Below are 15376 nucleotides of genomic sequence, written 5' to 3'. Positions count from 1 at the left end.
GCCGTGGGTCGGGTACGTGGTCTCAGCTCCTGCCAGCAGCAGGTGGAGAGTTGACACGAGTCCCCCGTTGCCAGCACCTGGCTCTCCTCCCTCTCTGCCCTCGCTCCAGGGACGGCTCCTCGCTCGCTCTTTGCTTTCTTTCTGAGTTTCCCAGGCTGCTCCCCCATCTCCCCCCATCTGCTCCTTTGCTCCCCAGGGTCGGAGTTAATTTGGTGTGTTTGATTGGCTCTGCCTCCCAATCCAGGGTGTGTAGGGCAGCAGGGAGGGGGGCCGGGGAAGGGGAAGGAGCTCTCTCCCCAGCTGCATACTGATGCTGGGTGGGATGGGAGCAGGAGGGACGCACTGATTCAGCCTAGGGAGGGGGGCAGTCATTGCAGGGGGCCTTCGCTCCCTCCTCAGCTACTCCAAATTGAGTTTCATTGGCGAGGTCCAACCCAGCGCCCAGCAGTGGGAGGAAGCTGAACCTGTTCCCTCCAGGGCAGCTGTCCCAGCATGTCCTAGACAAGGAGCCCTCTTCCGGGCCACATGCATCGGTGGGCAGTTCTCTCTGAATGCAGGAGCCCCTGAAATTCCCTGCTGCCCCCCAGGTCTCCCTCTGCATTGGGTAAGACCTGGGTCTTCTGCACAATGGCAGGGGTGGGGTGGTGGCGGGGGGGCGTTAAGATTTTTGCTCCCACAGAGGGAAGTGAAGGGAAGTCCAGAGAGGTATTGCATCGGGGTGGGGTCCAGTGCCCACCCTCCTCCAACCCCTCCGTCCCTGTGCTGGGCCCAGGGTGATTCCGTGCAGTGCACCCGAACCAACACTGGACCCAGAGGTAGCCCATGAGGGGGTGCGAAAGCCTAACCAGAATAAAGTGATTGTTACCGTCTGGTGTCTGCTTAGTTATGGGGGGCTGGGAGGACCATCACTGCAGCGGCTGGGGTCCCAGGTTCCCACGGCCTGCAGCATTAGGATCCATGGCTGTAAAGCCGCGAGACTGAGCTTCCACATGGCCACTGCCCATCGCTCAGCAGAAATACCAGATGTGAGTCAGACCGATTTGATTGGAACGTTTCTGACGTCAGAGTCGCCCGATTCTCCGGGGCTGGCTGCCCGCTTGGAGCTTACAGCTGTGCAGCAAACCCGTGAGGACTGGCAGGGCTGGGTTCATTCAGCGCACGCACCACGGTCGGTCACATGTTGCGAAGTACAGGCCCTCGCTTCCTCGACATCATTCGGGTTGTTTGTGTGGAAACCAGGCTCGGTGTTTGTGTGTGTTCCTTTAGCACCCAGAGGACCCCGTTGTGCCGGGCGCTGCACAGACACACAGCGAGCGACAGTCCCTGCCCCGAAGAGCTAACGAACAAGAAGGATTATTATCCCTTACAGACGGATAGTTGAGGCCCAAAGAGAGGCAGTGACTGGCCCACGGTCGCCCAGGGAATCTGTGGCAGAGCTGGGGATTGAATCTGGGTTTCCCACAGGCCAGTCCTGTGCGTTGACCACCAAACCGCCCGTCCCCAGCAGGAGCGAGCCATGTACATGTGTAGACTGACACAGGAGGTGGGTTACTGGCCCCTTTGCCTGCCCTGGCTCTGAGGGACGGCATTCCCCAGCGCTGCAAACAGGTGTGACCGCCCCAGATTGGCTGACACGCCGGGGACTGAACTGGGTACTTCCAGGGCTAAAAGGTATAACCCACCGCTCCTTGAGCTAGAGTCAGGCTTATGGGTCACTACCTCTAATACTCTTCAGTACTCTGCGGCTGGGCTCAGCTGGAGGGGCTGAGCAGCGGGTTACACTGGGTGTCTGGAGAGAAGAACATGCAGGATGTATTTACCCCACTTCTCCTCCCCTCTCTCCCCCCAATGACTTCCAGGTGTCCTTCCTGCTGAGGGTTACACTCCCTTCTTCCCCTGCATCAGTTGGGAGGGCAGCCGTGGTGTTCAGTAAACACTCAGCCAGCACTTGCGGGAGACTGGCTTTATGCAGGTTTCGGAGGGGCAGCCGTGTTAGTCTGTATCAGCAAAAACAGCAAGGAGGCCTTGTGGCACCTTAGAGACTGACACATTTATTTGAGCATAAGCTTTCGTGGGCTAAAACCCACTTCATCAGGTTGCCACAAGGACTCCTCGTTGTTTTGGCTTTATTCAGTGACCATGACCTTCTACGGATCAGCTCTGCACAGTCTGAGAACTGGTTCCACTCAGCTCGTGCCAGGCCCTTTAAAGAGACACTTCCCCACAGCAATGTCTGCAAAGTGACTTTGCCCAGTCACTCTGCTCTCTGTGCAGGGCTCATTCTCCCCCATGTCCACTGTGCTGGGGGACATCTGCAGGCGCCCCATCATAGCAAGGAGCCAGGGGGAGGCTTTTAGGGTACACAGGGAAAGTGATCAGGGTGGGGGTTCCATGTCACTCAAGTCTCGCTCAATGAAAGGGTGATGGGAATATCCCGCTGTGCCCTGGTGCTGTGTTTGCAGCCCGATGAAGTAAACATGGTGAGAGCTGAGTCCTTCTTTAGAACCCAATCTGAGCTGCCCTCTACAAACATGGGCAGCAGATATCTACCTCCACATCCGTGGCTGCCAAGTGGGAATCCCCGGCTATCACATGGCTATCCGAAGACTTGCAGGGTCTAGTCATCTTACCAGAAGCTTGGGTCTTGTAATAAACGGGCTTGGCAGGCAGCCCAGACTTCAGTGTATATACCCAGCTTCTTCTTTAATTCTCCTTCTCCTTCTCATCTCGCTGTCCGGCGCTCCGCTGCGCGGGTGCTGCTGAGTGTGCTCTGTTTTCCAACAGCCTGACACAGCCCCGGGCGTCTCCACCAAAGTAAGAGGCACATTTTATTGCAACAGAGAAAAAGGGAGCGATTCTCTGGTTGTTGCTGCGTGTCCGACCGAGCTGCCATCAGAGGTACGTCAAGGAGCCTGGCTTGCAGCCCACTTCCACTGTACAGCTCTCATACATTGCGTGACTTAGAAAGTATTATAATTAAGATAAGTAGATCCTGAGGAAATGGCTAAACGGAAGCCTGTTCCCAGTGTGGAAACTCATTAGGCTCCCAAGGGGTTGCTGTGAGAGGAAATCTCCCATTTATGAAGTGACAGATTGAGCACGATAAAGAAGCCCAGACCACTGCTTCTGGCAGGATGCCTGATTCTCTGCAGGGCACTTGCTCAGGGCTGATGTACCCAGCTGGGCCCTGGCTTCCCTGTTAAGGCTGGGAGGGGTGAGACTGGCTGCTGCGTGCAGGGAGAGGGAGATTTGGTTGGTAGCTGAAGATTTATTTCTAAATCAGGTGCGAGGTGCAGTGTTTGAAATGGGGGAAGGGGGAATCATCCAAATCCAGCTGCACGGATTATAAAGTTTTTTGCTGTGGAGAGGCATTCTCTCCCTGCACCGTCTCACCTCTGCGACTCACACGCTTTCCAGGCGGCAGTCAGTATTTCACGTCCTAGAGGCCAAGCCCCTTGTAAGTACCCTACCGACTAGATCCCCTCCCCACCACAACACATCGATCCGGCATGTGGGTGGGTGGGTCTCTGTGCGGTGCGTGCCTTCTTATGGCCGGGAGATGAGAGGAGTTGGTTTAGGAAGCAGGCAAGGTGCGCCCCTCTTTCTGTCTGCCTCTTTTCCTGTCCTGCAATAATTGTATCAGGCCAGGAAGTTTGAGAACGAATGTGGCAACTCGTATGGGGTCCTTGGTCAGGGCTTGATCCAAGGTGTGCGATCCAAAAAGCTTCCCTTTCCTTATACTATTACATTGACAAGTGTGGGCAGGTGTTAAGTTAACATGTTCCTGCCACATCATGCAGAGGGCAAATAATCTCGGTCTCATCTCTAGGGATTGTCATTCCCACTGCATACCCCCATCCGCAATCTCACGACCGGTGTTTTTATTCTCCGAGATGCTTTGATCTCAGTCAGAGGAGCGCTCATCTTTTCATCAGTTAACATCTTCCTGTTTTCCCGTATCCTCACCCGTTGTCATTCCCACCCGAGTTTCCAGTTGTCCAGATCATCAGCGATCTCACTCGGGTGTTGGAATCCATTGAACTGTCAATCTATTGCCTTACTTTCACATCCTCTGAGCCTGCTTATGAACTGCATTCTCAATCCATCTCCTTGCAATGACTTCTCCTTTAGGGTGAGAGCCACCCCGGGACAGAGAGCCCCTGAGTGAATCTCTCTTCAAGCTCTGTACAGTGCTGCCCTCTCTAGCAGGAGTCCTGGGGCTTCTCTTTCTTTCCGCCTTTTCCCAGAAGTTGTTACACCCACATACATTTTTGATTCAATAATTAAAATGCAACTAAATGGTTCCTAACTGAATGAGTCAGATGCACAGAGTCAGCAGCTCAGTCTCTTTCGAGAGTGGGGTGGGCGGCAATGTCTGCAGGGTGAATTTTCTCCAATCAGTTTGCTGTCTGGCAGGGCTCCCCTACACCATGTCCCTGATGGTGGAGGTGTCAGCAGGGCCGCACCCCCGATAGTTGGAACATAAGGGAAGGGGTTTAACGTGCATGTGGCCAGGAGATTGAGGGCGATTTTGTCAGTGAAGGTGAGGCAGGAATATACTTTGAGGTCAGGTCATTTGGAAGTCACATAGCACTAATGCCTCGTAACATTTCAAGCCACCGAGGGCATGGCTCGAAGTCCAAAGAGTTGCAGATCTCTGGAGGGTGAGTCATTCGCATAACCAGACATCCCTCAAATCCCACATGAGGCCTTGAATAACCAGACATCCCTCAAATCCCACATAAGGCCTTGAAGTGGGATTTAAGTGTTGCCTAGCCCTTGCCCAGCTTAAATTTCATCCTGAGTGAAGACCCCAGTAGCAGGATTCTGGCACTTGTCTTTCCCTCTTAGCCAAGAGCCCTTTACACTGACACTTTGGATTCAAGAATTAGAATGCAGCGAAATGATTCCTGAGTGAAGGAGTGGCCTGCAGAGCTCCAGCACCTCAGTTCCTTGGCATCTTTTTCTTATTTAGAGGAAGGATCACCTAGTGGTTAGGGCACTAGCTAGGCCTTGGGACCCCCAGCTTCAATCCCCTGCTCCACCACAGACTTCTTGAGTGACCTTGGGCAAGTCACTTAGCCTCTCCGTGGCTCAGTTTCCCCATCTGTACAAGACGGGTAACAGCATTTCCCTCTCTCACAGGGATGTTGGGAGGGTCAGTACTTGTTAAGCACTTGGGATCTATTAATGAAAAGCACTAGATAAGAAATGGGTGTTATGTTGTTAGAGATATATTAATTTTTTTATTAAATATTATTATTATTATTATTATTTATTTCTATGGCTGTAGCACCCAAAGGCCCAAATGAGGGTGCAGGGTGCCCTTTGTGCTGCCCACTGTCAAACAGATTATAGGGTTGAATTGATCCTGCCCCACTGAAGTCCATGGGAGTTTTATAAGGGCTCGTCTACACAGGGAAATTGACAGCAGTAGCTATTCTGGACAGCATGTGGACACTCTCTTCTGGAACAAAAATCACCTTATTCTGGAATAATTAGTGCAAAATCCCAAGTAGAGTAATTCTTCTGGAATAAATTCCTTTTTTTATTCCACAGTACCGTCTGCCCGCGGAGCTGGTCTGAAATAGCGTATTCTGAAATGGTTATTCTGGTCAATTTCCCCATGTAGCCAAGCGCTGAGTGTTGAAAAGCGTAGCTGAGTCACAGAGAAGCTGTTGGCAGTGACTGAGCTGGGAGAGATAGTTTACAGCTGTGATGTAACAAGCACCACAATTATCCATGGTTTGCCTCACAGGAGCTTGGAAGTTTACAGACATAGGAATCTGCTGCCCGGGCTGCTCCGGCAGTAGGAGGCTCAGCTGCATTTGACTGAGTGGCACAATTACACAGCCATCCATGGTGTGTTTAAGTGGGTGTAGTGAGCTCTGAAATACACTGCTGCCTGCTAGGGTCTTTCTCCGGGAGCCAGATCCCTATTAATTTATAGTTCAGCAGCACGTGGTCAGGGATCGGGGCCCCCAAATTCAAGTCTGACTGCCACATCCAAAGAAGGGGTGGGGTTTATTTCCTATTATGTGGTGGTTACAATAACAGAGCCATCATGAAATAGCCACAAGAAGGGGACAAAGAATCCCCAGTGTATTTGTGGGTTATGCTCTGATTTTGGTGACTGTCTGGCTCTTATTCTGCACTCTTCATTTAATTAATGGAAAACTTCTTTATGCTCTAGTTTTCTTTCACTCAAGTGTGCTCTGACATGGACAGAATGGGGAACAGCTTCAGGAAGCCCAGGCACAATGAAGAGCAGGTGGGAGATATGCTACACAATGTTTCCAATCAGGTGCTGACAGAGCAGCCTCCAGGTATATTTGTCTTCTGTTTGCCCTTGTGCTTAAGCAGTTTCCTAGGGAGCCATCTCAGCATAGTTTGGTGACACTGTAACCCACTGGTTCTCGTTCTCCCTTAGTAGCACTAGAGGATAACAACTTACAACTTCTGTAAGCTAATTAAGTTTTTTCCATTAGTTCAATTAAGAGCATTCCAGGCTTTCTAGTACAGTAGGGTCCCTGGTTTAAACCCTGCTAGTGATCCATGCTGGTAGAGTGAGTGTTACATTCTTTACCCCATCACTGGAGGATAACAGCCTACAGTTGCTGCTGTCTTGTGGGTTTAATTCTTTAACCCAAGTAGTCGAAACAGCCACTTTTAGAGCTAAAGGTCCTGGGTTAAAACCCTGCTGTTGGGAGCGGGTGTCACATCCCCCACCCCAGAAGCTGGTCTACTAGAGGATAATAACCTACTACTGCTGCCATCCATTGGAGTTACTTCTTTAGCTCAAGTGGTAGAGGCCAATGTTCTCAGTGTTGTAGGGCACGGGGCTCAATCCCTGCCCCAGACACAGGTCAGGGGGAGTCATTTCAGCCCCTTCCATCCTGCCGCATCAACTTCATTTTAAAATCCGCACAAAAGTGAGGGTGGAGCAAAACCTGCGCTTATTGGGCCAGATCCTGGACCCCCCCTTCTAGCTGCTAGATGGTGCAAACCTACCCAAAGTGGGCAGCTGGGCGTTTAGCTTGTGGAGCTGCTCCTAGTCGTCTGCCCAACAAGGGAGGGGAGGCTGCCAGAGGCAGGAGGGGGTGGGGCTGGAGCACAGTATACTCCGGAGACCCTAGGCCAGTGAAGTGGCCATAGGGACCGCTACTTCCAGCGTAACTTAAAGCTCCTTGGGGGTCAATGCAGTCAGATCCCCAACTGGTGTGAATCGGGCGTCGCTCCCCTGGAGTCAAAGTGTCACGCTCCCACTTTCTAAGAAAAACTGCCTCTTCCCTTCACGCATTTCCCTTCCCCGGTTCTTGTTGAAAGGCCAAGAGACAATGAAATATGCATGACTCGTGTCACAGAAAAAAAGACAAGCCCTCAAAAACTTGCAGATAGGAAATTCTCACAATTTCAGTAGCCACAGGGTCAGCCAGGATGAAAACCAGAAATCTGGTATATCTGTCATCTACCCACTGAGCCAAACAACCCGTGAAGCTTGTCAGTCCTATATATGTGCCAGTTTTCCTCTGTCTCTTCAGCCTTGCGTCTCTTTTCAGCGTGGTCTACCTAATTTTCTAGTTCCTTTTACACGGTTCCATTGCCATAGGGTACAAGTATCTCACAGATGCTTTCTCGCTGAGTGATCTATCTAGGCAGTTTACGTATTGTATGTGGCCTCCTGCTAATGTAGTACCATGGCTCCTTACAATTGTCGCTGTATTGATCCTCACCACCCCGCTGTGAGGTTAGGGAAGTTACACGTGGGGAACTGAGGCCAAGGGAGACAAGGGGCCAGATCCACCTTGGGACTTAGGCGTTGCAAAGCGGAGCGTCGTATCGCCCCACTTTTAGGTGCCTAGAAAAATCACGGGGATCCGCCAAGCCTGGGTTAGGAGCCTCGGCTTCCTGTACAATGCATGGGGGGAGAGGGGCACCTCAGAATGGGACCCACAAAAGGCAGCCTGCTAGACAGGGAGACACCTAAGCTAGCCCATGGAAGATGCTGAGCAGGGGCGTGTCCCCAGTCCCACCCCCTCACGGAGTTCAACATCTAGGCCAGGTTGTCAGGAGGTGCCTCTCTCTGCTAGCGATCCACAGCTGGGGGCCCCTCTCCTGGCGCCAGGTGGCTGGGGTGCCCAAGTCGTTTTTGGTACTCACCTGGGATGTGGGAGACTCCCCTTCAAATCCTCCTCTGGCTGATTTGAACAGGGATCTGCTGCCTATCAGGTGAGGGCCTAACCACGGGGCTAAGGAGTCCCTCTCACATGGTCTCTGACCCATTTAAGGGTTCAATTATTTAAAGATGAACAATGTCACCAAGCGAGACGAGCGTCAGAATATCCCATTGCTCAATGGGTTGGGAACCCACTGGAGAGGTAGCTGAGCCCTGTTCAAATCCCTTTGTGGGGGAACGTGTACCGGGGTCCACTATATACTAGGTGAGTATCTTAACCACTCGGCTAAAGAGAGGTCTTCTTCCGCTAGGTGGCCTCTGAGCACATGTACTGGATCAGGCAAGTTAGGCAGAGGGGCGCTGGTCGTTCCTCTGGTTTTGAATCACTCTGGAATTTAGGCAGGAGTTAGGTGTCTGCGTGCCTAGACCGACAGTGCCCATTCCCATAGGCAGAAACACAGACACTTGCCTAAACTAATACAGCACCTAGGGTATCTGCAGGGGTTTTGTGCATCACAGCGGTACCTAAACCTTGGATTTAGGTGCCTAATCCCAGATTAAGGCAGCTACGTCACTTTGTGGATCCAGACTGAAGTGACTGGGCTAGCCGGACCCTGCGTCTGATCCAGGATGGCTATTTCTATGTTCAAAGGTGCTGATACCCTCCTTGGCCTCAAAGGGAGCCCAGACTGCTGGAAATCAGCTTCTTGTTTAGATGCCTGACTGTGGATACTGGAGTCTGGCTTAAGCATCCAGGTTTGAAAACTTTGGCCTGAAATCAGCAAACAGCATAAGCCATCCTTTCCAAACTCTATCACTCCGGTCACCTTCCTGGCCTGCCATTCTGACCCCGTCATCCTCGCTAGCCACTGCCTCTGTTCCGTAGCCGAGCTCTTAATATCTGTGATGATCCAAAGTTTGATCCCTCATCGTCTCTTCCCGAACGGCACAGGGAATGTAAACAGCTGCTTTAATTTTTCAGCTCAGCCTCTGGCCGGGGCCAAGAACTGGTTTCCATTCGCCATCGGATTCATGGCAGTTCTGAGCATCATCATTTCCCTAGTTGTAGCTTTGGCAGGTGAGTTCTCCACCCCTGGCTCTTTGTTCCGGTTCCCCTGCAGCTCTGTCTCACTCATGATCTCCGGTCTGATTACAGGCACTGGCTCGGCTTCTCTCTGATTATTTCTGGGGCTCCCAACACCTCGGAGTGGCTATTGCCCTGCTTTTCTGCAGGGCTCTCCCTACATCAAACTCCCCCAGGCACTCCCATAGCAGAATGCATGTCACTGGCACATGCCAGGTTCTCAGTTGGCACTAATCGGGGTAGCTTCCTTGACGCTGGGAGGCAGTGTGGCCTAGTAAATAGGGCACTGGACTGGGACACAGGAGACTTGGGTTTTATTCTTGGCTCTGCCACTAGCCAGCTGGTGACCTTGAGCAAGTCACTTCATGCCTGTGTACCGCAGTTTTCCCATTTGTAAAATGGGGATCCTGATCTCCCTTTGTAAAGTGCTTTGAGCTGTGTGAATGAAAAGTGTTTAGAAGAGCGAGATATTATTATTATTCAGTGGCGCTCGGCTGCTTGACTGAGGGGCTGGCCCTTTGTCTATAGAACATGCTCCATTAAGGAATGCAAAAACCTATTACAACACAACCTCCAGGCTGAAAAGTTAAAGAAACAGGTCATAAATAAAGGCATGAGCAGGGCTTAAATTCAGCCTGAGCTCTCCAGAGTGGAGCTCTGATAAATCTTTTCAAAGGCTCGAGCCCCGGTGCCCTCTGTGGGCCTGAAGCCCCGAGCCTCAGGAAATACAGTACGAGAATTTAAACACTGGGCATGAGACAACTGAGCTATGACTCTCATGATCCCATTCTCCTCTGTGGGTCAGACTACATCTCCCATGATAGACCATTGCCAGGGACTCCCATGATGCACTTCCACCCTTCTCCAAAAGGGGGAAAAAGCCATGATGAGATCATGGGAAATGTAGTCCAACCAGGGAGCCTGGCCTATAGAGGAGAATGGGAGCATGAGGCACCTGGACTACAACTCCCATGAGGCACTGTGGTGGCATATTTTTCTTTTTGCTGAGTTTCTCACTATTCCAATTTTCACCAAAAATATCAATGAATTTCCACGGGGGGAATTGCTGACCAATTTAACTAGAGCAGGCTGGTGTAAATCAACATAGCTCTGTTTACATTGCTAGCTTGCATCAGCTGAGGATCTGAAACCAAACCTTTAAGAGAGACCAATCCAATCTCCAGGCAAAATGATGGAGAATCTGCCCCCATCCCATAGGGAGTTACTCTGATGGTCACTCTCCCTGACTGTTAAAAAGTTGCATTTTATTTCCAGCTTGACTGGAAATATCAGCCCATCTCAGGTCATTCTGATGCTCTCATAGCCCCAACTCTGATCAGAAAACCACTTCCCCGGCCCTTTAGCTCCCTCCCTGCTGCTGTCGGGGATTATACCATGGCTGCTTTGCTGGACTGAAAGGGTTAAATTTGGGTTCATTTTGTTCTCCTTTTACTGCTTTCCTAGCAGATGAAGGAAACGTCGAGGTGAGTCGAGTTTTCACAGTTCTCAGCTAGTTGGTACATTACACAGCTTTGCTCAATATAACTGCCCAGGCTCAGACACCTGTAATCTGGCCACTCCACATCAGGGTATAAAGGGAACATGGGACTATCTCCCATCCGTCTCATGCACAAGTCACAAGGCAGTGAAATTCCTGCTGCTTTACCTGTCCAGGCTTCTTGCACCTCTTCTCGGCCAGAGAGTGCAGTCAAGAGGGGCTGGTAGACGAATCCATGCTTAACCTCACAGGCATTAGCCTGCAGGGGTGATGTGATAAATGGTTGGGCTGTGACTAGGCCCTGTGAATCCCCTTTGTTTGGGGTGGAGAATGGTGTGGTTGTGATCTTCCGACAGAGTCTGCTGTGAGCTACAATCCAGAATAACTCCATGCGGTTCCGCGGAGTGACTCTGGATTTACACCAGGATAACAGATCAGAATCTGTCCCAGGCATCATTGACTTTGGTGGGATCACTCTACATTTACATCAGCGTCACTGAGATCAGAATCCACACCTGGATCCACGGACTCCGGTTTTCCCTCCAAGTCACTGAGATCAGAATCCAGTCCTGACGCCATCGGTTAGACCCGCGGTTCCCGAAGCTTCTTTCTTGTATCTTGAGTGACACAGAGTGGTTTATTCTATGAGCTACAGGTGCTGATGCCCTGCTGCTGGGGCAGTACCCCAGGCCCTGATTTCCTATATAAACATAGGTAATAGAATCTGCTTTGGGATCAGTTTGATCTGCAGTATCGATCACTTTCATTTCAAATGCCAACTTTCCTACCTGTAACTCAGAGCAACAAGTGCAGTTTACAAGATGGGCTTGGACTCAGAAGAAGTGGGGTCTGTTCTCAGCTCTGACAGTCTGCTGGGTGACCTTGGGCCAGTCACTTCCCCGCCATGTGACTCAGTTTTCCCATCTGTAAAATGGGAATAATGGCACTGAATTTCTTTATAAGGAGCCTTGAGATCTACAGATGAAGTGCTGGATAAGAGCTAGGATTAGTCCTAGAAACACATGTCTGTATGTGTGTGTGTGGGGGGGGGGGCAATTAAAACAGACAGTGGGGAGGGGAGAATGCCTAACCGCTCTGCTACTTGCTTTCAGTAGTAGCCTCCAAGCATCATTCCTCTCCTCTGGACCTTCCTGCTGCCGCGTGCCCAGATGACTGGATTGGCTACCGAGGGAAATGCTACCTCTTCTCAAAGGCGCAGGGGTCCTGGAACGAAGGCCAGAGCACCTGCTCTTCACTCAGTGCCTCTCTGGCTGTGATTGACACCCAGCAAGACCTGGTAAGGCAGAGATCCGGCTTTGTGGGATGCAGTTAGGCAGATGTGGCAGAGCAGACAATGATGGAATGAGGCCTGTCCTGCTCTGGGGAACCGGTTCTGGGAGCTCAGACAATGAAAGCTGCGGGTTAGATGATTTCCTGGATCACATAACAGTTCTCCCTTTGTCTACTTAGACGGTGAGCTCTTCGGGGTAGGACTATCTCTCCCTGGGTGTCTGTGCAACGCCCAGCAAAACAGGGCCCTGATCTCAGCTGGAACAGGGACTGTCTCTCGCTGTGTGTCTGTGCAGCGCCCGGCACAACGGGGCCCTGATCTCAGCTGGAACAGGGACTGTCTCTCCCTGGGTGTCTGTGCAGCGCCCGGCACAACGGGGCCGTGATCTCTGCTGGGGCAGGGATTGTCTCTCGCTGTGTGTCTGTGCAGCACCTGTCACAACGGGGCCCTGATCTCAGCTGGGGCAGGGACTGTCTCTCGCTGTGTGTCTGTGCAGCACCTGTCACAACGGGGCCCTGATCTCAGCTGGGGCAGGGACTGTCTCTCGCTGTGTGTCCGTGCAGCGCCCGGCACAATGGAGCCCTTGTTGCGGTTCAAATACAAGACAGAACAAGGCATTAAGCAAGCAAGCAGGCTGGTCTGCTGATGGGCTGGTCTGCCTGTCAGCTTTCCACCCTCTCTTTTATTTCTCTCCCTCCTGCGCATTACATTCTCCAACAGATAAAAGGAATACACTGGCTTTGTTTAATATTCTTATTTACCAATTTCTATCTACCGCATACCTTGCTCTCGGGCCTTGAGCCCAGTCCTGGGAGGCTTCCCACGGTTCATGTCATCTGGGCGAGATTCCAAGGTTCATGCCCTTGAGAGGAGCCGTGTGTGCACTGCTCCTACACAACACTCCAGGTGTGCCCTGAATGTTGCCAAGTGCATGAACCCCGTATGAATCCTACAGGGCCCTGATCTCAGCTGGGGCAGGGACTGTCACTGTGTGTCTGTGGCCACACCCAGCGGGACCCCAATATTAGGTCGGGCTACCGCCATACACAAATAATAGATTCACATATTTTATGTTCAGGGTTATTATGAATCAGCTCCTTAAGCGTGCCTGACACATTGATCTGCCCACAGTCCAGATTTGGGTCAGTTCTGATCTCTCCCAGCCAGGAATTCTACAGCTGAGGTCAGGACACTGGTCCCAGTCTGTGTCTGTCCAGCTGTCTTGGAGAGTGGAGCAGCCTCCAGGGTCCCATCCCTTTAAGGGCTTTGTAGGTAAGGCCCGGAGGCCTGATTCCCCATTAGCATCTTGGGGTGGGTGCAGAGTCTCTACTCCAGCTCCACCTTGCAGGGAGATTCTCACGGGGCTGCCCGTACCTGCTTTAAGGGACCCTCGTGCTGCCCAGTGTGGCCTGAGCGTAACTGACAATCAGATCCCAGGAGGACTTTCCTTTTCTCCTTCAGTGAATGACGAGTTTGCTGTCCCCAGTGTGCTGTGAGAGTCATCACGGACATTTCTCCCTTTGTTGTTTTTAAAGGATTTCCTGCAGCAACACAAAGGCTCCCCTGCATGCTGGATCGGCCTCTGGAGGAGGGACCCGGCCCAGCCCTGGAAATGGGCGGATGGTACAGAATTCAACAACCGCCTGTGAGTGCTTTATGCTAACAGCCCGCTCACGGTTGAGTCAGAAGTTAGGGCTCTCGTCTGGTAGAGCTGACAATCTTTCAGGTATTACAAGTGCTACAACCATCCTTTGCTCCAGGGGCGTCTCCTTCATTTTGTGCAGAGGGTCAGATCCCTTCTCTGAGCACAGCCCGTGGGGTACACATTTAGCAATCTCATTCTCTGGACACTTGTAAATCAATTGTGGCACCTTTTGTGGGAAGATATGGCCCCGTGTAACAACACCCTGGCTGGGATTGAGCTGCGGATCTCTGGCTGTAAAACACGAGTCTCTACAGCTCGAGCTAAAGAAGTCTGTTAAAAGGCAGGAGCAGACTTATAAACCTTTCGCTGGGTCCCGCCCCTAGCGAGGGATAAAAACCTGTACTGGGCAAGTCCCATTTCCCCCTGCACTCTGTGCAGTGATTTCACACCAGTGCAAACCGGTTGTAAAATGCTTCCATGCTGATTCAGCCACTTTCCAGTGGTGAAAATGACCATGCAAGGGGCAGGGCCACATAGAATGGGCCTGAAGCCCTTTACGGATCGAGCTGGGTGAAACTTTTGGGCTCAAACCATTTAGGAACACAGCAATGTTTGGCGATTTCCTGTCACGTTCACTAGATTGCTCACTGAAGGGAAAAAAAAAAACCCTAAAAAAAAAAAATCAAAATGTTTTTGTTTCAAACAAATTTTCCTTGCAAAATGTCCTTTAATTTTATTTTTTTTCAAATTCAAAACTTTAAAAAACTAGCTGCCAGCCACATAAAACATTTCAATTTTTGTCAAAACGAAACATTGTTGGACCCAAAGTGAGGTTTTCTTTTATTTTATGAAATTGCTAAAGTACCCCAAAATCTGTTAATTTACCCCGTTTATGGGTCTGAATGGTTCTTGGGCTGATAAATATCCCTAGTGTAGAAAAGGCTTCTGTGACCGTCTCCCATGGGAAAATCTGCTAAGCGTGGATCAGGTGCTCTAACAATGCTTAAGGCTGACATCTTTGAACAGAGGTTCCCTGAGTCCCAGCCTCATGCCTTACCCAGAAGGCCATTCTCTCCAGCACAGCGGCTTAGATTTTCCCAGAATGCACCGTTGCAGGTCAGGCTGCGCTACGGGAGTGTCCATGGAAATGTAGTGACACATGGTCTGTGAACACCATTTAACCAGGTCAGTTATAACCAGCTCTGATGAGAGAACCGTAACTTGGTTGGTTTTTACCGATTAATTGTATTGTGGGAGCCTCATTCATGGAGCAGGACCCCATTGCGCTAGGCGCTGTACAAACCTAGAACAAAGATGGGCCCTGCCCTCGTAGACCAGATCTGCGAGTGCAGCAGTTACACAGAGCGTCCCATGTTTGGATGCTTCCTGCGTGATGCAGCTGATGAGTGACTCTCCCTCCATTGTAGGTTCAAAGTGGAAGGAGACGGACTATATGTATATCTCAACGAACGCCCCAGCAGCTCATTGGGCCATACCAACATGCAATCGATCTGCAGCCAGCCGGACGAACTGGCAAAGAGGAAACAAAATGGGGCCCTGCGAGTTTCACTGGAGTGAAGCAAATCCCCTCTCTTCAGCGGTCACTGCTGCTTCCTATATTACAGACATTGAATAGCTGCTTTAAGTGCCGTACTCAGCTCAACGCAGGGCTCTACCACGGG

At 51.2% G+C, this 15376-nt stretch overlaps 1 protein-coding gene across 1 annotated transcript; it reads left to right on the top strand.

The window, feature by feature from the left end:
- The first annotated feature begins 2423 nt into the window (after positions 1–2423).
- LOC102947210 (C-type lectin domain family 2 member A) lies at positions 2424–15366 on the top strand. The gene is made up of 7 exons (XM_007055190.4): positions 2424–2480; positions 2785–2898; positions 6194–6326; positions 9159–9254; positions 11871–12055; positions 13585–13694; positions 15122–15366. The coding sequence occupies exons 1-7, from the start codon at positions 2424–2426 to the stop codon at positions 15270–15272; spliced, it is 846 nt and encodes a 281-aa protein (XP_007055252.4). The 3' UTR covers positions 15273–15366.
- Positions 15367–15376: the final 10 nt, after the last annotated feature.

This window comes from Chelonia mydas, chromosome 14 (genome assembly GCF_015237465.2).
Source record: "Chelonia mydas isolate rCheMyd1 chromosome 14, rCheMyd1.pri.v2, whole genome shotgun sequence".
Classification (NCBI taxonomy): Eukaryota; Metazoa; Chordata; order Testudines; family Cheloniidae; genus Chelonia; species Chelonia mydas.
Note: the sequence above shows the minus strand (reverse complement) of the source record. Positions and strands in the feature narration are given on the sequence as shown.

Excerpts from the sequence above, each read along its gene's own strand:
- LOC102947210 (XM_007055190.4), top strand. The coding sequence starts at position 2,424 with ATGGGAATATCCCGCTGTGCCCTGGTGCTGTGTTTGCAGCCCGATGAA. Across the intron at positions 9,255-11,870 it reads CCTAGTTGTAGCTTTGGCAG|TAGTAGCCTCCAAGCATCAT; the intron begins GTGAGTTCTCCA and ends ACTTGCTTTCAG. Across the intron at positions 13,695-15,121 it reads ACAGAATTCAACAACCGCCT|GTTCAAAGTGGAAGGAGACG; the intron begins GTGAGTGCTTTA and ends CCTCCATTGTAG.